At 42.3% G+C, this 25,023-nt stretch overlaps 1 protein-coding gene across 2 annotated transcripts in view; it reads left to right on the top strand.

Annotated features, from left to right (window-relative positions):
- The first annotated feature begins 18,873 nt into the window (after positions 1 to 18,873).
- YWHAZ (tyrosine 3-monooxygenase/tryptophan 5-monooxygenase activation protein zeta) overlaps positions 18,874 to 25,023 on the top strand; it is a 30,925-nt gene continuing 24,775 nt past the window's right edge. Inside the window, exons 1-2 of one of the 2 annotated variants that reach the window (XM_065895565.1) lie at positions 18,874 to 18,942; positions 21,819 to 22,123. In XM_065895565.1, coding sequence (XP_065751637.1) covers positions 21,830 to 22,123 — 294 coding nt within the window. In that variant the 5' untranslated portion in view covers positions 18,874 to 18,942; positions 21,819 to 21,829. Of the gene's footprint in view, positions 18,943 to 19,448; positions 19,575 to 21,818; positions 22,124 to 25,023 lie in introns of those variants that run through there. The other variant, XM_065895566.1, reaches the window with a different exon arrangement.

The following is a 25,023-nucleotide window of genomic DNA, read 5'->3' as shown; positions in this document are numbered from 1 at the left end:
GCAGTGGAATCTGACATACCTCAGGTTAGGGGAAGGGAGCCGCCATTGCAGGTTAGGTTCTTCGGGAGGTAGATGCTGAGAAAGAGTGAGGGGCACAGAGGTCTACTGGGAGGTAAGACCTATAAAAGGAGATGGGGAGCAAGCAGAACTGGGCAGGCAGAGTGGTCCGAAGGCCATCAGACTGGACAAAGTCTGCCAGCCCCACAAGGAGCTCAGTCACAGGGACTGCCTGGTAGAGAAGTCTTGTGTTGAGGGGACGTGGCTAGGCTAGCACCGCCCTTTTACTCAGCCCTTGGCTGGGGATCCCCCCAGAAGACTGTGACCTTGACTTGAAGAGCTGAAGCAGATCCTGAGGGAGCTGACGGCTGTAGGCTGTTGGACAATCACACACCCTGTGGCTGGGCAGCCAGTCATTTCTTGAAGGGGGCTCTGAGCAACACATGTCTGTCCGCCCCAGGAGGGAAGGAATGGGAGAATCTGACAGACATTTTGCAGAAGTCTTGGCAACTCTTGGTGCTTGGTCATATCTATAGGAAGAGGTTAAAGAGAACCCTGACAGGGCTTCCCTGGTGGCGTAGTGGTTGGGAGTCCGCCTGCCGATGCTAAGGACACGGGGTCGTGCCCAGGTCCAGGAAGATCCCACATGCCGCGGAGTGGCTGGGCCCGTGGGCCATGGCCGCGGAGCCTGCGCGTCTGGAGCCTGTGCTCCGCAATGGGAGAGGTCACAGCAGTGAGAGGCCTGCGTACCGCAAAAAAAAAAAAAAGAGAGAACCCTGACAATTAGGATAGCACTGCCATCAGTAGACATAGTTTGGACGGGATGTAACCTCTTCCCACGAGACCCACAGCTGCCTTTTATTGAAAGTAGCCCAATTATTTTCTGCCTAAGTTGCCATGGCCTGTGCCCCCTGTGTTGAGTGACCAGCCATGCTCCTTAGCTGCAACTTATAGGGCTCACCAGGGGATTGATCCGAGGCCCAAGAAGGCCACATGCAGGATGGGGGTGGCTTGATGTGAAACGGTCCCATTTTGAATGAGGACAAACTAACTCAACACTCTTGTTAGTTTCGAGGAGCAGTTGAAGCAGGTGCTCAGGCTGCATCCTAAGGGACACTGAGTGTTGTTCCCACTCTCACCTGCTGCACTGAGCTGACCAGAGAGCCGTGGACATCCACCCTGCTGTTGCCTGAAGAGGCAATATGTCCTTTGCTACCCAGTATCCTTGCAGGAAACTCCTGTCATCACAGGTGATCTGGGGATGCCATTTCCTTAGAGACTGTCCTTTGAATTTCAAAATGACAATGCTGACGGGTATTTTTTCTTCGTAAAAAGTGGGTGAAAATATGAGATTTGACCCTGAGACTCTAAGAACTGTCCTTTAGTTTTTGGTTTCGGCAACCTTCATAAACATTGAGCACATCCAACTTACCTCCTCACCTCCCATGGTGGTGTTTCCCAGAGCAGGAGCTGTCATGTCTCTAAATTTTGAATGTCAGGCTAATCTGCCTGCCGCATTCTTTACTTGCTGCAGGTGATACAAAGAACTAACTCTCAACAGTTCACAATCTAATTAGCAGGACCCTATCTCAAGCAGACCTTATTTAAAGTTGTTCTGTATAAATAAAATGGTTTACAGTACTATCTGTGGACTTCCCTGGTGGCTCAGTGGTTAAGAATCTGCCTGCCAATGCAGGGGACACGGGTTCGATCCCTGCTCCAGGAAGATCCCACACACCATGGAGCAACTAAGCCCATGCATCACAACTACTGAGCCTGTGCTCTAGAGCCCGCGAGCCACGACTACTGACCCCACACGCCACAACTACTGAAGCCCGTGCTCCTAGAGCCCGTGCTCCAGAACAAGAGAAGCCACCGCAATGAGAAGCCCAGGCACCACAACGAAGAGTAGTGCCCGCTCCCCGCAACTAGAGAAAGCCTGCACTCAGCAACGAAGACCCAATGCAGCCAAAAAAAAATTTTTTTAATTAAAAATGAATACTACCTGTTAATACCAAATCTCTGTAACCTCCCAGTATGAAAAGCCTTAAAAGCTTTCAAACCAGAATTGAGCTACACACACACACACCTGCGCACACACACACACACCTGCGCGCGCACACACACACGTACAATTTAGAAGCAGGGGAGGGTTCTGTTTCTATAATTCTCTGCCTCTACTACAGGTTTGGAATTCTTCGACCTTCAGGTCATAGAATAAGGATCATCTCTTCCCAGGCAGAAGCCAGATTAAATGGAAAAGGGGAACTACTAAGAGGTATTGCAGGGAATTTTGTTTTTAAAACAGTGATCAAAATTGTAGTTTGAAAATTAAAATTTTAAAGCGCTTAAAGGTGAAAGAGAAAATAAGAAAAAGTTACAAGGGTACTACTCAAATTCATACATTTCCTTTCAATATGGTAATTACAAATCAGAGTTATACCAACAAATACAATATTCATTCTCTACACTAGTCCTTGGGAATTTTTGGATATTTTTAACTGAATGGAATAATGTGTTGGAAGAAGTCAGCTTCTAGATCTCAGAGCCTGTCAGGGAGAAAACTCAGAAATGCTAAACAGATAACATATTTTTCAAGTTTATATGTGCTACAATTCCAATAACTTAGATGAATAATATCTGCAGTGATATCTGCAAACATAGCTGAGGGGCTTAAGGTAAGGTGAGGTACAGATTAGGTAAAGCTTAGAATGCAAATAAAAATAAAGATGGGAGGCAAGAGATCGCAGTGGCTAAAATACCAGCGTCAGAATCTGGCTTTGGTTTGAATTCAAGCTCTGCCCCTCGACTAACTGAAGAATCCTGAGCAAGTTACTTCCCCTTTGTGGGTCTCTATTTGCTGTAAAATAAGAATAAGGAGATGATCCAAGATGTCAGTCCCCAGGGCTGTTCACGTGGATGAATGTTCTCCGGTATGCCTGAACCGGTGTCTATGTCCCTGGGGTGAGTCGCAAGCCCATCACCAACACCGCCCCTCAGCAGAGATTTTGCAGTTGCGCCTGTCATCTTTCACATCAGACAACAAGTGGATTACCTGACAGCAAATGGAAAACCAGACTATTAAAATTTTCCTGGTATCAAAGCATCCTGCTCTGGTCATTTCTTCAGGTCACCATTCTCTTGTGAGGGCTCCCGTGTCCATGTAAATATTCAATAAAATTTGTATGATTTTCTCCTGTTAAAAAAAAAAAAAGAATAAGGAAATCTACCTCATGTTAGTTTTGTGAGAATTCATGTATAAAGTACTGAGCACACAATTTGGCACGTAGTAGGTGTCCAATTAATGAAAATGATCTATAATAAAAAGTAACCTAAAGTGAAAACCTTATCACAATGATCACTTCTAATTTTTAAGTGATTAACCTGAGTTGTAGACTAGGAAGACTGAAATATGAGAATAAGAGCTATTATTTATTGAACCTCTACTATTCGCCCTGCATCGTGGCGGACACTATTTACATATCACTAATTTTCACATTATATGTGATATTTTTTTCTCTATTTATAGCTGAAGAAACTGAGGATCAGAAAGTCAGAGAGGTTGCAAGTGACTCTATAACCTAATCTCTATTCACGCTGCCATATTGCCTCTAAGAGTTGTGATGCCATCAAATTAATCTGTAAATAAAATTAATTTATTTTAAACAATGTAACCAATTGCTGACTTCCATATCATTCCTGTCAGATGTGCTTAATGGACTCTGGCCTTGAATCTACTACGGGTCTTCAATCTACTGGATTGAAACGAAAAGCAAAATGGAAGATTTTACTACCCTCCATCCATCTCTAGTGCCACTATCCTACTGGATCGTGGCACTTACTGTCATTCCTAGGAGAGGCATGCCACGAGACACATCTTCTACAACACAGAGAGACTTCTCAAAGTCAGAGAAAGGAATGATTACCTTTGAGAAGGGTCAGAAAAATCGCTAAGAAGTTATTTGCTAAAATGCTAACATGCTGGCTTGAAGAAGTTAAGTTCTTCACATTTGGTTAGCAATATGACCACCAAAGTATCCTGTTCACTTTAATTCAATGAAGGATGAGCAGTAATCACTATGTTTTTTTAGTTATTCTGCTGTATATCTTTCTTTAAACAACTTAGTACTATACATGGAAATCCAAATACACACACTAAATAAATTAGGAAAGTTGTCCTCTTTCTCTCTCTCTCTCTTTTTTTCTAATGAAGAGCGACTTTTGTTTTCCTAAAAACCTAATACCCTTTGAAGCTGGGAAGAAGCACTTCAGAATTCCTTTAAAGGTAAGCTCCCTCAAATACTTATTTGGTGTTTTTTAAACATGTACCTAATAAGTCAAAAAAATTAAAAATATAGAAAATATGCTATACAAATGGCAAGTAAGCACATGAAAAAATGCTCAGCATCATTAGTCATTAGGGAAATGCATTTTAAAACCACAATGAGATAGCCCTACACACTCACTAGAGTGGCTGTAATTAAAGAGACTGACAACACTAAGTGTTTCCAAGGATATAGAACAACTGAAACTTTCATACATTTCTTGTGAAAATAGTACAGCCACTTTAGAAAGCAGTTTGGCGGTGTTTTATAAAATTACACATACACCTACCATATGACCCTTCAATTCCACTCCTAGATATTTACCCAAGAGAAATGAAAGCAGATGTCCACACAAAAATGGGTATGTCAGTGTTCACAGCAGCTTTCTTCATAATAGCCAAAAACAAAAAAACCACCAGATGTCCAGCAATGGGTGAACAGATGAGGAGACCATGGTCTATTCCTACAATGGAATACTATTCAGTAATAACAAGGAACGAACTAAATAGATCCACAAAAATTTGCCCAGCTGATTTTCGGCAAAGTTGCAAAAGCAATTCAATGGAGGGAGGATACCTTTCTTAAAAAAAAAAAAAAAAAAATGGTGCTAGAGCAATTGGACATCTATAGGCAAAAAAGAAAATTGAATCTCAAACTAGAGTCATAGAATCCACAACAAGTATACGAAATAGGTAACAATTTTAGGACTATTTATGCCACTATTAGCTAGGATTACTTTTTTTTAAAATATAAATAAATTTATTTATTTAGGCTGTGTTAGTTTTGTGAGAATTCATATATAAAGCACTGAGCACACAATTTGGCACCTATTAGGTATCCAATTAATTTGTTGCTGTGCATCGGCTTTCTCTAGTTGTGGCGAGCAGGGGCTACTCTTTGTTGTGGTGCACGGGCTTCTCATTGCGGTGGCTTCTCTTGTTGTGGAGCATGGGCTCTAGGCGTGCGGGCTTCAGTACTTGTGGCACGCGGGCTCAGTAGTTGTGGCTCGTGGGCTCTAGAGCACAAGCTCAGTAGTTGTGACTCACAGGCTTAGTTGCTCCACGGCATGTGGGATCTTCCCAGACCAGAGCTCAAACCCGTGACCCCTGCATTGGCAGGCGGATTCTTAACCACTGCACCACCAGGGAAGTCCCTAGGATTACTTTTTTTTTTTTTTTAATTTATTTTTTTGTACAGCAGATTCTTATTAGTTACCCATTTTATACATATTAGTGTATATATGTCAATCCCAATCTTTTGACTACAAATGATAGACACTCTGAACTAGCAGGGGCTTAATCTCATTAACAAAAACAACAAAAATGCAGGTTAGGGGTAGTACAGCAGTTCCGAGAAGTTCTGAGAGCCCCACGCTCCTTCTGCTTGTCTGCTCCACTTTTCTTGGTATTCTGCCTCAGTCCAGGTTGGCTTACCTAGCGCTCACTATGTCCACACTCTGGCCAGCAGGAAGGGGAAGGGACAAAGCAGTGAGCATCCTTTCCCTTTCTGGATACTTCCCAGAAGTCTCACATCAAACATCTCTTTACATGTCTTGGCCATTACAAGGCCCACCTAGTTGGGTGGGTGGTAAGAAATGTGGTCTTTTTTCCAGGGAACATTGTGCCCAGCAGAATATCAGAAATTCTACTACTGTTTCTAGAAGAAAGCAAGAAGATGTATTGGAGAAAACTTGCAGACTCTTCCACAGGCCACATTTACATTTGTTTCTTCAATGGTTCTCAAGCCTCTCTCTTCTTGAAAAGTATGAACAAAAAATATGACTTTTCTATAAACATATAAAATACCCAACACTCTAGGGAGGGTGGGAGGGAGGGAGACGCAAGAGGGAGGAGATATGGGAACATATATATATATGTATGACTGATTTACTTTGTTATAAAGGAGAAACTAACACACCATTGTAAAGCAATTATACTCCAATAAAAATGTTAAAAAAAAAATAACCAAACACTGGAAATGGCCCAGATGTCCTTCAACAGATGAGCGGTCAAACAAACTCTGGTACACCCATACCATGGAATACTACTCAGCAATGAAAAGGAATGAACTATTGATACTTGTAACAGCTTGGATGCATCTCAAGGGGATTATCTCAAGATTATGCTAGGTGAAAAAAAAGCTAATTCCCAACAACTTCATACTATATGATTCCATTTATGTAACACTTTGAAATGACAAAATTTTAGTAATGGAGAACAGATTAGCGGTTGTCAGGGGTGAAAAAGGAGGTGGGGATACAGGAGAGAAATGGTTGTAGTTATAAAAGGGCAACAGGATCCCTCCTGTGATGGAACTGTTCTGTAACTTAACTTTAGGGGTAGACAGAGGAAACCATGTATGTGGTAAATGGTATAGAATTAACACACACACACACAAATGAGTACAAGTAAAGCTGGAAAACCTGAATAAGATCTGCAGATTGTATCAGTGTCAATATGGTAGTCAATATATTATACTATAGTTTTATAAGATGTTATCATTGGGGGAACTGGATAAAGGGTGCAAGGGATCTCTCTGTATTATTTCTTAAAACTGTATGTGAATCTAATATTATCTCAATAAAAATTTCAATTAAAAAAACACCCAACACTCATTAATTGGCTCATCATCCATTCAATAAACATGCTTTCTTTTTTCAAGAAACTGTGCTAGATGCTAAATCATTAAGATAAAAACACACTCAAGGGGAAAAATATCCCTCATTATTAGTAGCAAAAAAACAAAACAAAGCGAAACAAAAAAACCAAAACCCTTACTATTGATCTGTAGTTTCTTTAAGAATACCTGGTTGTTGTTGTTGTTGTTGTTGTTTTAATGTTTATTTATTTATTTTCTTATTAGTCATCCATTTTATACACATCAGTGTATACATGTCAAACCCAATCTCCCAATTCATCTCACCACCACCCCCACCCACCACCACTTTCCCCCTGTAGTGTCCATACGTTTGTTCTCTACATCTGTGTCTCAATTTCTGTCCTGCAAACCGGTTCATCTGTACCATTTTTCTAGGTTCCACATATATGCGTTAATATACGATATTTGTTTTTCTCTTTCTGACTTACTTCACTCAGTCTCTAGATGCATCCACATCTCTACAAATGATCCAATTTCGTTCCTTTTTATGGCTGAGTAATAGTCCATTGTATATATGTGCCACATCTTCTTTATCCATTCATCTGTCGATGGGCATTTAGGTTGCTTCCATGACCTGGCTATTGTAAATAGCGCTGCAGTGAACATTGAGGTGCATGACTCTTTTTGAATTATGGTTTTCTCAGGGTATATGCCCAGTAGTGGGATTGCTGGGTCATATGGTAGTTCTATTTTTAGTTTTATACGGAACCTCCATATTGTTCTCCAGAGTGGCTGTATCAATTACATTCCCACCAACAGTGCAAGAGAGTTCCCTTTTCTCCACACCCTTTCCAGCATTTGTTGTTTGTAGATTTTCTGATGATGCCTATTCCAACTGGTGTGAGGTGATACCTCACTGTAGTTTTGATTTGTATTTCTCTAATAATTAGTGATGTTGAGCAGGTTTTCATGTGCTTCTTGACCATCTGTATGTCTTCTATGGAGAAATGTCTATTTAGGTCTTCTGCCCATTTGTGGATTGGGTTGTTTGTTTTTTTAATATTGAGCTGCATGAGCTATCTATATATCTTGGAGATTAATCCTTTGTCTGATGATTCATTTGCAAATATTTTCTCCCATTCTGAGGGCTGTCTTTTCGTCTTGTTTATGGTTTCCTTTGCTGTACAAAAGCTTTTAAGTTTCATTCGGTCCCATTTGTTTATTTTTGTTTTTATTTCCATTACTCTAGGAGGTGGATCAAAAAATATCTTGCTGTGATTTATGTCAAAGAGTGTTCTTCCTATGTTTTCCTCTAAGAGTTTTATAGTGCCCAGTCTTACATTTAGGTCTCTAATCCATTTTGAGTTTATTTTTGTGTATGGTGTTAGGGAGTGTTCTAATTTCCTTCTTTTACATGTAGCTATCCAGTTTTCCCAGCACCACTTATTGAAGAGACTGTCTTTTCTCCATTGCATATCCTTGCCTCCTTTGTCATAGATTAATTGACCATAGGTGTGTGGGTTTATATCTGGGCTTTCTATCCTGTTCCATTGATCTATGTTTCTGCTTTTGTGCCAGTACCATATTGTTTTGATTACTGTAGCTTTGTAGAATAGTCTGAAGTTAAAAAAAAAGTTCTATAAAATTGATCTAACCAAAAAGGGATTAAATTTTGGCTTTTAAAGAATATTAGGTTTTTTTGTTATAATACAATCCTTTGTTTATTTGTATATTTTTCAAAAATAGACTTGAAGGTGATATTTTAATTCTAATAGCCATTTTTAAGTTTATGTTTTGAGTCTTTCCCCTGAATAAAGTAAATATTTTTAAAATGACAGGGTCCTTTTTATGTTCAGTATTTATATGTAACTGGATTATCCAGGACTTGTTTCTCTTCTCCTTTGATTCCCCTACCTCATTTCATCACTAACCAAATCTCTCCTGGGGTCCTCTGCAGAGAAATGGACATAAAGTAAATTTACTCAGTTTTTCTTAATAAAGAAATACTTCCTAGTATTTCTGCGTTTAAATAAATACTGAGAATGTTTTTATCAGTGAATTTCATTTATTCATGTTATTATTCATATGTAGCAATATCAGTAGTCTCCAAAATGCTATTCTCTTTTAAAAATCCATTTATTTATTCATTATTCCTCCATTCAACCAGTCTTTATCAATTGCCTACAAAGAGGTGGCTAATATATTTGTCTTTCCCACCAAAATATGACTCTATTGTGGTCCAGAAGTTTCCATCTTTCCACTCTCAGCACCTGTTACATGTGGTATTTAAGTAGCTATTCAATAAACATCTGTTCAGAATGAAAGAATAAATGTGGTCTTTCCAGAACCCAGATCCGTTGATGTTGTTCTGTTTTCCTAAAGACAATGAAGACAATCCATGATGATGTTGAATGTTTCACTGACATTCCAGAATCCCCTGGTTCTGATATTATTTACTTGCCCTTCCAAAAAGGCCCTTGAGATGTTTGAGCAAAGGAGAACATTAGGGTACCATAAGGAAGGCCTGTCCTAGAATGCACTCTCCATTCTCCGTCTCTCTGCAGCAGATGTCGGCGCTTTTCCTGCATTTATATTTCCCTCTATTCTCAGTCAAGTACAACTCTCGCTTCTCCCTGACCTCTGACTCTCAACTTACTCTAATAAAACAATCAAGTCTTCTTTGTCGGCAGCTCAGGTTTGATTGTTCTTTCTAAAGCTTGACCTTTGTACTGTTTCTAATCCCTACCTTCTCATATATGTAGCCGTTGCCTAGCAGATACGCTTTGATTTATTTATGCCACTTGCATGCATAAGCTATTGCTAGCTGCAAAGCTGTGATAGGAAAGTCACAAAAGGAAGGTGACCTCATCTTATAAATTGCTTAGATAGATCTTTTGGCCAATGGTGGTTTAGAGAAAGAGTTCAACACATGTGCCCTTTCCTTCTACTGGTCCCTTACCAATTTAAATGTTCCTGCAGTTGTTACTTATTCAGTTTTTAATTGACCAAGCCTGAAGCCTGCTGAGTATACTAACCTGCTGAAAAATCAATGTTTAACAAATAAATGAGGCGTTAACTGTATGAAAGTTAGTCATGTCAAAAACACACATCTTGACTGCCCAAAATAACCATCTCATGTCCTATAGAGTGGGTTTGGTTTAAATTTCCTATCTAGTCGCTGAAATATTGAAATATTTCAGGGATTCCTGAGGATTTCATGGTTAAGAAAGTGTGTGAACTCCTCCTAAACATAATTTCAAGTTGAAAGCAATTGCCCCGGAGGAAAGAGCAGGGAAACTAGAATACAGAAATTCTGCTCTTAGGTCCAGAAAAATTTTATATCAGGTCCTGGGAAAACTGCCAGAAATTCACCTCGCCCTTGATGCCTTTTCCAGATGCCTAAAGGGGGGAATTTTTATTTTAAGTCTTCTGATATATATGCATTCTTATTGTATTTTCAACCCTTAATGAATTCCACATGTTCCCTTTGCTTATTCTTGGGTACTCAGGACTGAAATATAGGCCAGAAGGGGACAAATTTTTCCTCTGACCTTTCCACTCCATGATTGCTTTTGAATTGTAAATGATGCACTTTTGAAACTGTGAGTTCCCAGCTGCTTTCATCTTGCTCAAACCATTATCAAATGGTGGCAATCTCCAAAAGATGATCAGACATGGTGGTACCTGCACCTTTTTTCATTTTGCTTTGTACATATGAGTACCTCTCATATGAAATGATTCCTGAATTCAGAAGACATTTCTGGTAAATATCATAAGCCAGCACCTTCATTTCTGCACCACTAATCTCAATGGTAAGTTCCAAAAGTTATTTTAATGTTTAACACCAAATTAACGTTTTTACCTTTGCTTACAAAATACAAAAATATAATATATTAAAAAATATAATTGTTCAAGAGGATGAGAAGACAAACCACAGACTGGGAGAAAATATTTGCAAATGACTGATAAAGGACTGTTATCCAAAATATACAAAGAACTCTTAAAACTCAACAATGAGAAGACAACTGGATTAAAAAATTGACCAAAGACCTTAACAGGCACCTCATCAGAGAAGATATACAGGTGGCAAATAAGCATATGGAAAGATGCTCCACATCATATGTCATTGGGGAAATGCAAATTCAAAGAACAATGAGATAACACTACCCACCTACTAAAATGGCCAAAATCTAGAACACTGACAGCATCAAATGCTGATAAGGATGTAGAGCAACAGGAACTATCATTCATTGCTGGCAGGAATGCAAAATGGTATAGTCGCTTGGAAGACAGTTTAGTGGTTTCTTACAAAACTTAACATACTTTGACCATAAAATCCAGCAATGGCACTCCTTGGTGTTTACTCAAAGGAGGTGAAAACTAATGTCTGCACAAAAACCTGCACATGAATGTTTATAGCAGCTTTATTCATAATTATCCAAACCTGGAAGCAACAAAGATGTCCTTTGGTAGGTGAATGGGTGTATCAGAGTTTTGTGGTATATCCAGACAATTAAATATTATTCAGCCCTGAAAAAGAAAAGAAAAGAAAATCCAGGGAACTTCCCTGGTGGGCCAGTGGTTAAGACTCCATGCTTCCATTGCAGTGGGCGAGGGTTCAATCCCTGGTCAGGGAACTAAGATCCCACATGCCGTGGGGCATGGCCAAAAAAAAAAAAGAAAAGAAAATCCATGGAGGAAAGCCATGAAAAGACATGGAGGAATCTTAAATGTATATCGCTAAGTGAAAGAAGCCAATGTGAAAAGGTGCTACTGTATAATTCCAACTATATGACATTCTGGGAAAGGGAAAACTATGGAGACAGTAAAATGATCAGTGGTTACTGCGGGTTGCGGGGAGAGATGAATAGATGGAGCAGAGAATTTTTAGGTGAAACTACAGTTTTTAGTGAAACTACCCCATATGACACTTTAATGATGGATATATATCATCACACATTTGCCCAAACCCATCGAATGGACAACACCCAGAGTGAACCCAAAGGTAAACCTGAAACTTTGGGTGATAATGATTTGTAAATGTATTTTAACAAAATACCACTCAATTTTAACAAATCAATTTTATCAGTTTTAACAAATATCCCACTCTGGTGGGAGATGTCAAAAATAGGGGAAGCTATGCATAAGGGGGTGCTGGGGCTATATGAAAATGTCTGTACCTTCCTCTCAATTTTGCTGTGAACCTAATATAAAGTCTACTGGATGGCTTCCCTGGCGGCGCAGTGGTTGAGAGTCCGCCTGCCGATGCAGGGGACACGGGTTCGTGCCCCGGTCTGGGAAGATCCCACATGCCACGAAGCGGCTGGGCCCGTGAGCCATGGCCGCTGAGCCTGTGCGTCCGGAGCCTGTGCTCGGCAACGGGAGAGGCCACAACAGTGAGAGGCCCGCGTACCGCAAAAAAAAAAAAAAAAAAAAAATTCTACTGGAGACTGCAACAGGAGACTTAAATGTTAAGATGTTAAAATGGTGCCAAGCTACAATCTTTGCTACAATGGTTCCCATTTTGCCATTAAAATATCATGAAAAAGTTTTTGAAAAATAAGAGTCAGCCATTTGCAAAGGGCATTTCCACTGACTACAGTGCAGAGGAAACTAAACCAAGAAACTTTGTCATGAATACTTTATCCTCTGAGAAAGAAGAGCAAAATGGGTACAAAGAAGTTAAGCCTTCACACTGTTATTCAGTCAGAATCTCCAAATCCCAGGAGAAGGCACAGTAGAATTACAGAGGACGAGGGAGGCAGGGGTGGCTGGTTACAGAATGTGATGGATAGACCCCTGGCATAAGGGGCTGCAGATAAAGCATCGTGCGGAAGCATGCTGACAGCCTTCAGCATTTATGATTGTAGTTTTTCCATTTATCACAGCTGATTAAAGAAGAACCCCAGATAGCCTCTGATTCTTGTCAACATAAATTCTCCTCCTTGCAGACAACTGAACAATGGGTCAGGGGAAGATCCTGCCGTGGCAGTTGCTCAACAGGTGATAAATGTAAATGTGTGCAGGATTCCAGCATTTGGGTAGGTGAGTGTGTTCCTGCACTCTCCCTACCACTTTAGATCTGTTTTCAAGACTACGGTCAAGAGAAGCAGAGGAAATTTCATCTGCCAGTTGGCCAACTCCGAGACTGGAAGGAACTTCCCTTATTGACATGCAATAGGAAAACAATCACCACTCCATCATAGGATCGAAAAAAACTCTGTAGCACAAGGAAACAGAGTGCTATCTGAAGACTCCAAAGAAGAGTATACAACTGAAGATGATTTACTATAGGAAAAGAAAACTTTAGAAAATGTCTCTTTGTGTACTCAATAGGATGTGGGGAGATATGGTATCTATCAGTCACTGGTAAGGTAAAAAATGTAAGGAAGCTAAAAATTTCACTGTGGAATTAAAAATGCCATTGGAGGCAAAAAAGCAAAATTGACTCTGCTGATGGGCAAATCAGTCATGTATAGGATGAATATGAGTTTTTCGGGGAAACTTCCTCACTTCTCCATGGACAGTGCTCACAGCTCTGATTTCTCAAAACACACAATCTGCTTACCTTTACAGGCCCTTACTTCACTGTGCTTCACTGTAATTGCATTTGGTGTTTGGCTCTGTCCCTAGACTGTGTGCTCCTTCAGAGAGGGAGCACGATCCATGCATTTTTACCCCTCCAGTGCAGCAGCATCTCTGACCAGTGGGCCCTAGTTAAGAGCCTGATGAAGGGATGAAATGAGAGTTCACAGTTGACTTGGCTTTCTTATTGGTTTACATTTTTGTTTTTTTAATCAGCATGCAAAAAACCCAGTCTGTGACCAAAGTATCATAGAACACAGGGCTAGAGTCTGGGATGTGGGGATACAGTTAAAAGGTATGGACTGAAAGTTTTTTCTGGAAAAATAAGGCTAAAGTAGTAGACAACAGAATGAGGATGGCATCAAGTAAATAGTAAATTAAAAAGTAAAGTAGTGAGACTCAGATTAATTTACTTTTATTTATTATCTTTGGCTGTGTTGGGTCTTCGTTGCTGCACGCGGGCTTTCTTCTAGTTGCGGCAAGTGGGAGCTACTCTTCGTTGTGGTGTGCATGTGGGATCTATATCTTATATATATTATAGATATATATTATACTTATACTTAATATCCTTATTATAATATATACAATATTATGTATTTTATATACATAGTGTCTAGCAGCATTCCCTGCTAACTTAGCTGTTATTATTCATTTGTAGATGGATATATCTGATGTCTCTGCTCTTCAAAGGGTTGTGAATATAAAATGAAACCATATATTTAAAATGTCTTTGAAAAGTATGTGGGATCTTCCCAGACCAGGGCTCGAACCTATGTCCCCTGCATTGGCAGGTGGATTCTTAACCACTGTGCCACCAGGGAAGTCCCTTAGATTGATTTAGAATTGAGTAAATGCTACTTTCTTAAGGTCATGCTAAAAGTCAATAGATTAGTCGCAAATACATAAAATACCTTTTATCACAAGATCAGGTTCCCTTTTCTTACTCTCTCACTTCTTTTCCCTCCCAACCCCCTTTTTTCTTTCCCATTTTCTCTTTTAAAAAAATTTTTACCATGCTTTGGATTTGCCAATGACATCTACAGACATTACAGTGCTAGCCCTTATAACAGATAAATCCTAAATCTCAGTGGCTTAAAAAAGAGAAGATATCCCTCAATAAAGTCCAAAATGTTCAAGGCCGACTCTCATAGACTTTCAGGGACTCAGGCTCCTTTCATTTTACAGTCCCTCTCCCCTAAAGCCTTGAAATCCTCTCCATTTCAGGTGGCAAAGAGAGGTGCATTAAGGGACCTAATAAAGGTTCAAACAGGGAAGTTTTTATGGACCAAGGCCACAAGTGAAGCACATCTCTTTGGTCACATCCTATTAGTTACTGATCAGGCTCGTGGCCACACCCAATTGCAAGGGAGACTGGGCAATGGAGTCCAGCTGAGGCTCTGAGAGAGAAAAATAGGTTTGGTGAATAACTAGTCTGCCTCTACCACAAACTCTAGGCTGTTATTCCAACAATAGATAATTGTGATATAGAGCACTATGTGTAGCTCTCTCCTTACTCTATCTCTTACTTATTCTTGCAATAATCTGATGGAATTGGATATTAGTATGTCCAATTTAGTAGTCTAAGGTCATGTAGCTCTGAATGACAAACAAAAATTTGTATCCCATTCTGACTCCAAAGCCCACTGCACTATGTTGCATTTCTACAATCAAAGCGTAATGTTGAAGTGAGATTATAACCTGACTGAATCGTGATTAAGCTTAAAAGATCATGTAACTGCCACATCATCAATAGAGTCCATCCTGTGAGATGTTTTTGCAATTAAAACGATGGACTTACACTAATTCACCTGAACGCCTTCCCATTTTAATGTATAACATAGATCTGAGGAGATCTTTGCAGTCTCTTGTACAGGAATGGAGCAATAATCACTGTCCTACCACTTACGGCTCCTTTGCGCTAACAGACTAACAAAGTTGCATTTCCAGAGTGAACACCTTTATACCTCATACTTTTCAAAGACGTTTTAAATATATGGTTTCATTTTATATTCACAACCCTTTGAAGAGCAGATACATCAGATGTATCCATCTACAAATGAATAATAATAGCTAAGTTAGCAGGGAATGCTGCTAGACACTATGTATATAAAATACATAATATTGTATATATTATAATGATAATTAAGTATAATATATATCTATAATATAGATCACTTATACATTATTATATTATACATATGTATATCTTTCACATTTTAAGATACTCATATAATTGCTTATATGATACCTTTATTATACATTTATATATGTATATATAAATATATGTATGTATATACATATATCTTCATTTATTTATTTTTAAAAATATTTATTTATGCATTGGGCTGCACCGGGTCTTAGTTGCGGCATGCGGTATCTTTAGTTGCAGCATGTGGGATCTAGTTCCCTGACCAGGGATCAAACCCCGGCCCCCAGCACTGGGAGCACAGAGTCTTAGCCAGTAGACCATCAGGCAAGTCCCCTATATATGTCTTCATTTAATCCTCAACACCATTTAATGAGTTAAGTGTTTTTATTACCAGTATTTTATTGATGGGGATATCAAGGCACAGAAGGTTAAGCAACTTGACGGAGGCAACAGAGTTGAGCAGTGAAGAAAATAAAAACAGGTTAGGCTACTACTCAAAGTCTCTAGTAATTGTCCTAGAGTTCAAGTTCATAGGTTCTATTTCTTCGTTTTCAATGATGCTTGCCATATATTATTCCTGTTCCTCAAAATACTTATCAATTGGGGCTTTCATGACATTCCCTATCCTTGCTCCCCTGCAACCTCATTACACTTTATTCCATGAGCGTGTTGATCTGAGTACGTAAAACCTAATAGCTCCTGTCGTTTCACCAAAATAGCCTTGCTATTTTTTAAAAATTTTTTTTTTAGCCTTGCTATTTAAAGCAGGAGGCAAAAACCTAACTTAGCTGTTTCCTAAGGTAAATCCACAACTTATTTATGTAGAGAAATCCCTAAACTTCCTCTAAAACAAATGGCATATATTCTATCTGGACATGTATTTGAGATATTAAAGAAACATCAGTTTTTTTGGGGGGTGGGGAGCCCGTGGTTTACAGGATCTCAGCTCCCTGACCAGGGATTGAACCCAGGTCACAGCAGTGAAAGCCTGGAATCCTAACCACTAGGGCACCAGGAACTCCCATCAATTTCCTTTTAAGAAAGATGTTTTAAACTTAGTATCATCTGTCAAATTTCTGGTGCCTAGCACAAAACTGGAGACAAAAAAAAAATTTTTTTAAGAAATCTTCTGAAATATTAGTCATTTTAAGTGAGTCACTCCCTAAAAGAATTTGCTTGGGAGTCAAAGAAAGGTGACTTTAATATCCCAGAAACAAAACCCTGATCAATTTGTTCATCCATTCAGCCTACTATGACTCTGTTCCGATGGGGAAAATAAAAAACACTGAAATTGAACCGGTCACTGGAAAACTCTCTTCCTGGTTTATCTTTTACTATATAAATGCCAGTTGGAACTTCAGGCAAAACGTCATTTGTAGAACAGTCTTGTGGCACAGACACTGTATCCATCATGCAGAACGAGACAAGGTGCTCGTTAGAACCAGGTGCCGGACGAAGGAGGAAACATTTTGTGTCTGTTACCGGTAAGTTCAATCCTCTGCGGAACTTGAGGCTGAACTCCTGTGAGGCTCCACCCCTGTGAGGCTCCTTTGTCAGCTGTGCCTAAAGCAGGGCCCTAGTAAGTGCTCAGTAAAGAGATGTTGGAAAAGTCAATGAGGCCAAGATGGAGTTTACACATGGGTAGTAGGAAGAGCTCTGAGTTCTATAAACTCCAGACGACTTTTGCAACTGGTTTTGCAGGTCAACCAGGCACTACTCTCTTCTAAGCTCTAATACATTTAAAGGAAGACGGATCAGGGACATTTCACACTGTGAATTCATCTCTTAGAACTTCCTTAAATTGACTGGGTGGAGGCCCTACCGTTTTAGGTTGGCACGTTAATGCGGCACCTGCAATTTCCGCCCTTCTCTTTCCTCTCTTCCTGGCTCCCGGTCCCTGCTCCTCGCCCTGCCTGCGGCCCACCGCCAGCTGGGTCAATCCGGGCCCCGGGCAACCCCGAGTCCCTAAAACCTTGCTTCAGGAGAAAATACGTAATCATCATTACGTTTTAAACCACTGCAGCATGAGGTCTTTAAGTGAAAGCTTTATTTGGACACAAAAATGTAACCTACGAGAAACGAGGCAATACGGTCAAACCTCTTTCTTTGCCTCCCTTCTTGTTAAGGCCTCCCCGGCCACCTCAAACCCTCCATCTAAGGAAGCTGTCTTTTCCCCTCGGAGATTGTAGGCTTTCTGAGAGCCTCCTTCCAGGCCTCAGCTCCGCCCGCCCGCCCCACCTCAGCCCCACTTCGCGCCCACCCATTGTCCCCTCGCAGCTGTCACTGCGCGCTGATCCCCAAATCCCGATTGGAAAACCATCCCGTCGCTCAGCCCACCCTCTGGGACCGGACGCCTCACTCTCTGCCGAGCCTTAAAAGGCCTCCGGCCGCTTTCCCCGAGCCAGCAGGTAAAGCCGCGGCGGCGGAAGGGAGAAAGGGAGGGGCCGCGCACCCCGGTCACCCCGCCCGAAGTGGGGGAGCGGCGGGCTAGCGGGCTAGCGCGCCACCACGCCCCTCCCCGACCCTCTGACCGCGCCCTCCCACTACCCCAAGTCCAGATCAGGATGCTAGCGCCGCGGAGCCGCTCTCGTAATCCCGCCCCTCGGATGGCCCCGGGGTCAGCTACCACCGCGAAACACGGAGGGCGGGGCGGGCCAGGCGGCTGGGAGGTGGTGGTGGGGGAGGATGTGAAAGGTCCCGGATGTTGCTGAACGGGAGCCCCCTGCTAGAGGGAGTAACTGGCGCAGGCGCAGAAGGATCGCACGAAAAGCTACGGTGGGGGTGGGGAGAAATTTCCTCCTGGCTGGTTTAGAAGAGTGAGCCGGCGGAGGTAGCGGGGGGATCCGAAAGGAAGGCGAGTAAGGGTGGGGGTATTGGTGGCCAGGAGAAAAAAAAAAAAAAAAGAGCTTCCCGTTCAGGCGCACTCAGGACAGGAGTAGAAAAGCTGGAAGCCGAGCGGGCTGGGGAGGGGTGCTGGGAGCGGAGAGGACGCGCGCTCCTCCGCTCGCCCTCTAGTGCGGGCAGGCAGGACGGCCCCGCGCTGGGGAGCGGCGGTTGCTCTGGGCCCCCTGAGCTGTGGGCACCAATCAACGGTTGCCATAGCAGCGTTTGACGTCATCGTGCGTGTGGCGCCCCTGCTGCCGGGGCTGGTGATTGGAGGAAACCCCGTGTCTGCGGAGCGGCTGTAGCCTGTGAGCAGCGAGATCCAGGGACAGAGTCTCAGCCTCGCCGCTGCCGCCCAGAGACCGCTGAGCCCCGTCTGTCCGTCGCCACCCACTCCGGACACAGGTAAGGGACCCGGCCGCCGCCGCCTCGCCCGGCTCCTTCCTGTCCCAGGCCAGCCTTCCGAAAGCGCGGGGGCCCTCCCCGCTCCGCATCCCTTCAGCCCCACTCGCCCGGCGGGAGCGGCGCTGGGCTGAGGCGGAGTCTCCTCAGGCGGAGACGGGCGGCGGCTTCTCTTCCGCTGGGTTCGGGCGGGCGGCTCGCGGCTGCTTCGGGCTACTTGCTTCCGCATCGGCCGCGATGAGCGCCCGGCCCCGGTCCCGGCCCCCTCGGTGGGAAGGGCGCCCACACGCCAGATCCCCGGGACCCGCCCGGTCGCCGGCTCCCGGCCGGCCGAGGCACCGCCGGCTGCGATCCGTTCCCACCCGCGCCCCCGAAGGTCCCTCTTCAGCACCTCCCCGCTGCCCGCTTCCGCCCGAGATAATGACTCGGCGGCTGCGGGCATTGCAGTGGCGCAGGTGAGGCCGCCCCCTCCCCGCCGCCTCCCCCCTCCCCTGCCTCTCCCGCCCGCTCCTCGGCGCAGCCTCCGCGCCCCGCGCTGCGGTGGCGGCACCCAGCCCTCCCCCACCCGGGTGGCGGGGCGGCGGGAGGCCCGGGCACCGGGCTGCGAGCCGAGGCGGCCCGGAAGCGCCCGCCAGGTAGACCTGGGCGAGGCCGCACTTCGGGCCAGCCGGCTCCGGGGTGGGGCTCGCCCGCGACCCAGAGCCGAATTTCCTGGGTTCCGCGGCGGGGGGACTTGAATATTCCTGGCGGGGTGGGGGATGGGCTGGCTTTCTATGTCCGGGTGGAGGGGGGCTGGAAGCCCAGGTAGGGATGAGGATGGGGAAGACGGTGGGCCGCGCGTCTCGCTCGTTCCCGTGGGGGCTGGAACTGAAGGGTCCTGGTCTGGGTGTGTAGACGGGGACCCCGCTCTGCGGGGCGGGTGAGCCAGAGCATAACAGCCGGCGGTGGCCCTGCTCGCCTGGGTGTGGCTCGCCCCTCCCCCACCTGCCGCAGCTGTCGGGTCCCCGTAGACTAAGTGAGCACCCGCGGTGGCCGGTGGCGGACGGACGCCGGTGGGAGAGTGGGGTGTGTCCGCGGCCGGCCCGTCTGGTTCCGCTTCTGCGGGCGGCGCTGGCGTCGGTGCCCTCGGCGCGGGCGGCTCCCCCTCCCCGGCTCGGGCGGGGGCGTGCGGCTCCTCCCACCGGCCCCGGTGGGGGAATTAACACTCGGCAGTAGGTTGGACTCCTTGACACAGATCCGCCATGACAAAGAGGGAGACTCGGGGACCGAGCGGAGGCACCAGCTTGGGCGGAGCCAAGGAGGGGGGTTGCGGATGGCGCGGACGGAAGGGTTTGCACTTTAAAGTCGCAGTCGGCCCGTTTTCGTTTCACCCACCTCGACGTCTTAGGCCGGCTAAGGGTTAAATGGGTGCGGCCAGTCCTTGGAGCGCTGGTTATTCTGAGAAACCTAATCCATTTCCCGCTTGTACCCGAGGGGTTGGGGAGAGAAACCTTTGTACTGGTCTTAGATAATTTTCATTAGAAGCAGCGTTAGTCCGAGAGCATTTTTGAGTTCCTAGGGGAGAAATTAGTAATTTCAAGAAGAGGAGAGAAATTGGTAATTTCAAGAAGAGGGGGGTGGGGAGGTTATGCGATCACGAATTTTAGTTTTCGCATTGAAACAGTCTAGTTCCCATTCAAGCTCGCTAATTGCTTGTTCAAACACAGAGGACCTGTGACGATTTGGTTTTTTGAAACAAAAAGTATTGTGGGATTTCCCTGGGAAGGTAAAGAAAGGGAGTCATTTCCCGTAGTGAATGACAGTGACTCTTCTGTTCATCATAAATCCTGTACCCTGTGGGACCACTGTATGGGTTAGTATCTTTCTGTGCTGCTTTAGGACCTTTCAAAAGGATATATTAAGGAATAGTAAAACGGGGGAAATTGAAAAGTCGAAGGAGCTTTAAAATGAGAAAGAATTAGGAAGTTACGATATAAGGGCAGCTCGGGTGATAATGTATTCAATTAAATTTTGACTACTAGGAACAATGCAGTAATGCTGCATTTAAACTGAACAGTGACATCAGAAACACTGGTGACACCGGGAAGCACTTAATAGATACATTTTAGTGCTCGCAGATAGTAAGAATCGAAGTTCCAGGATTCATGGGTGTTATTTTTTAAGCCTGTGTGCATATAACAAGGTACAGATAAATGAAGCCTTAGGGTCAGTTATGTATTGATCCTTGGTGGTGGTTTTACATGCACAATATATTAAAACAAGCAGTTTGGTCGTTTCTCCCAGAAAATTGGCATGCTACGATCAGCTGTTGCAAAGATCAGTGGACTTGGGGTGGGGGGGGATACCAACTAAAATTTAAACACTCCTGACAAGAGTAGCTATTACCAAAGTAAAAGGACATGAATTGCATTCAACTGACAGGTATCGTGATTCTGGGAGTGTGATAGTGTAATGTTCTTCATAGGTGGTGTTTTCACTAAAAGCTGCTTAATTTTGGATTATTTAGTGATATTTGAAACTGGAGTTGAGATTTTGACCAAGTAAGATAACGGTTGGTTTTTAAGGCCGCCTCTTGGTGAATGTGCTTTAACCTTATGTGAAATAAGGATCCTGAACAAAGATGAGGTAATGCAATTTTAGTTTTGCTAAACCAGTGTTAATGGCTTTAAATGTGCCCTCTGCATGCTGAGCATGCCAGTATTTTTTTTCTTAGCATTCTTTTGTGAGGCTGCATTAAATTTCTCATGTAAAGAATCTTCCATAGGTAATTAGGTTTAAGGTGTTAACATAGCTTGTTTACAAAAGGTATAATTTTCAGTCTGTTTGTTTTAATGGAAAAAAATATCTAAATGCTACTTTTCTTTTTTTTTCCCCGGCAGAACATCCAGTCATGGATAAAAATGAGCTGGTGCAGAAGGCCAAACTGGCCGAGCAGGCTGAGCGGTATGACGACATGGCGGCCTGCATGAAGTCTGTAACTGAGCAAGGAGCTGAATTATCCAATGAGGAGAGGAATCTTCTCTCAGTTGCTTATAAAAATGTTGTAGGAGCCCGTAGGTCATCTTGGAGGGTCGTCTCAAGTATTGAGCAAAAGACGGAAGGTGCTGAGAAAAAACAGCAGATGGCTCGAGAATACAGAGAGAAAATTGAGACCGAGCTAAGAGATATCTGCAATGATGTACTGGTGAGAATCAAACCATTCAGTTTAGCGTCGCTATGATATAGAGTTCCTGTAATGCATATCAGTTAGGTTACTCTCAACTTTTTCTTTCTTTGGTTTTTCCTTTCCTTTTGCAAATGGGGTGTTCTAGATTTCCAAGTCTTTCAGGGTGTCATTACTAAAAGATGTTAAAACAGTTGTATAAGGTAAATGCAAAGATGATTATCAATCAGTTCAAATAGATTAGTAGTGTTTTTTGTTCTAATTGAAAAGGTAAAGTAATTGTATATCGTTTCAGTTATGGTTAGAATATTTGTAGTAGTTCTAGAGCTGATTTTCTTTAAAGTACGTATATGGATGCAGGAATTTTACATACCCTGTTTTAGGTGCGATGTAATAGAGGAGACTCACTGTAGACTTAGTAGCCTTTCCTGGATTAGCCACTATAATGTTAATGTAATGAGTCAGCCATGCGGAAAACTGGCTTCACAGTTGCTTTTGCCTCTTCCTGCGTTTAAGTGTTGGAGGTCTCAACTTTGAACACTGACAACCACAATAAAAGATTATGAAAAACTCAAGCTTGATTTTTCCAGGTTCATTCAAGAAGTATTTTAAGTATTCAGTATCTACTTGTTGAAGCACTGCTTCTCTAAATAGCTTAAAAGAATTGAACATTACATTTTGGTTAATTTTAAAATTTTCTTACAAATGATGATTTTCTGTGGCAGAAAAGTTAAAATCTGAGGATAAATTGGTAGAAGATCCAACCATTTAGCATATAACAACTTATATACACTAATACTTTCCCCTTTTAATGAACCATGAGTTTTTGGAATAATATTTGAGGTGGGTTTTACTAAATGATTTCTCTTGTATTTCAGGACTTCAGGTTACACATTGGGTCTCAGTATGGCAGGGCTCTGGTATATAGAGGGATGCAGTATCCCAATTCCTCTGAAAATCCAGCTGCACTACTTAATTATTTGAACCTTGTTTATGGAAGAACTACTATAACGAGCGATATAGGATTATTTCTCACGTTGTGGGGTTTGGAGTTTTTGTTAAAGTTATAATGGTATTATGATTCCTTTATACTAGTCTGAGACTAATGGAATAGCTTCAGTTCCTAAATTATGAGTATTTTTCTTAAATGATGATTTTCTTTAGGCTGTCTTTTTAAAGAACAATAATATTTTTTATCTTAACGTGGGCGCCAGCCTTCTTGTGTGCTATCTGTCTTGTGTGTGGTTTGTTTTTGATTGCTTACTTGAAATCTTTACATTGATAGCTATCATTCATTTCTAAGATGAGAAGGGAGTTCTGGCTTTTATTGATACTAAATGACAAATGCTCATCTTGCGGTTTGCTAAGGTAATAAGAATATTTAAAATTTGAAAATACGATGTTTTCCTATAAATAAAAAACATGTCGGGCTTTTCCCACCTTGCTCTGTTTACCGATTAGTACCTGTGTACGTTACTGAGTTTTGTTCGCTCTGATGTTTTTCCTCCAATTATTACACCTAATAGATCAAATAATTTTTATTTTGGTTTCAAAGAGTTTTATACAAGTTATAATTTCCCTTAAGACAAAAGTCAATTTTAGGAATAAATGGGGGACGCAGTAACATTTACCCTCTACTTACAGCTTATTTGAGATTCCAGGTAGGTATTTGCATGTTTTCCACACAAGAAGTATAAAAGGTCCTGTCATTGTGAGGATTTTCCTAGGAAAAGACTATAGCAGTTTTAACTTTACTTCCCTTTGGTTTCCTTATCAAGGAAAAAGAATAGGATCCGTGGGTGAGAATAACTGGATTAATCTCTAAATAGCTTCTCCTTGTTATGATTATTAAGGGGGTTTCATACTGGTCACTACCCATGTTCTCCTTCAGAATAGCACTGGCTTCTTACCGAGTCTAAACGAAATTTCCACTTCGTAAGTATAGATAAATGAAAGTTTAATTCCTTTATTATACAGAAGACTCAGAATCCTAAACAAGCTTTTGCTTCCAGCCTTAGTCTTTTCTAAAGTAAATCTCCAGTAGTGATCTTTGCATGGCTCATGCCTCTTAACATATAGTAGATACTCAAGTATTTGTTAAGTAAATGAGCGAAAAGGCTTCTTTTGGAAGAGAGGATAATAGAACTAGGTCAGCAGCACTGCTAATTTTCCAAGGCCTTTTCTGTTTCAACTTGGGAAAATACGATATTTACAGATACTGTGATTCGTTACAGGCAGGCTTCTTTCTTTCCCTGTCATCTTTTTTTCAGGCAGGTCATGTTGACTCTGGAAACATCTTGCATAAAATTCCTTTTCCCCTTTTTAGTAAAATGGAAGAGTAAAATATAGCAGAACTGTTATTTCTCCTAGAGAAAATAATTGTTTGAACTGATTTACTTGATGATTAATAAAAGTGTGCTTAATTATATCTCAGTGTCTTACTTATAAAAATATAACCAGTTATAATTTTTATTACTCTAGTTTTTTTTCTGAACTTTGACTTTTAATTTGAGGAAAACAAGCAGGTAATTCCTTTTCAGAATTAACATTATTGGCTGGTGGCATCAGTGATGAACCAGACTTCATTGTTCTGTTGAGTACCTGTATCATACTGGCTAAGAAAATATTCTCTTTCTTCCTACTAGGGGGAACTAACCTCCACGGTTCAAAGTCCTTCTGAAGAGCTCTTTAGTCCATTATTAGGTTACCGCCATTCTGGTTAATGGGCACTTTATCAAGTGTTTGCTTAATTTATACCATTTACTTAAGCAGAGAAAGAGCAGGGAACATGTTACTTTGGACAAAAGTTTTAGAGCATTACTGTGGAAAATGGTCACTGGCTTTATTCTTCACAACATGGACTTCTCTTTATGCCAAAAAATTTGCAGTTTTCTTCCTTGTGACGTTAAATTGTGAACTAA

The sequence above is a fragment of the Phocoena phocoena genome, chromosome 17, assembly GCF_963924675.1.
Source record: "Phocoena phocoena chromosome 17, mPhoPho1.1, whole genome shotgun sequence".
NCBI lineage: Eukaryota > Metazoa > Chordata > Mammalia > Artiodactyla > Phocoenidae > Phocoena > Phocoena phocoena.
This window is presented reverse-complemented; position numbering and strand designations above follow the sequence as displayed.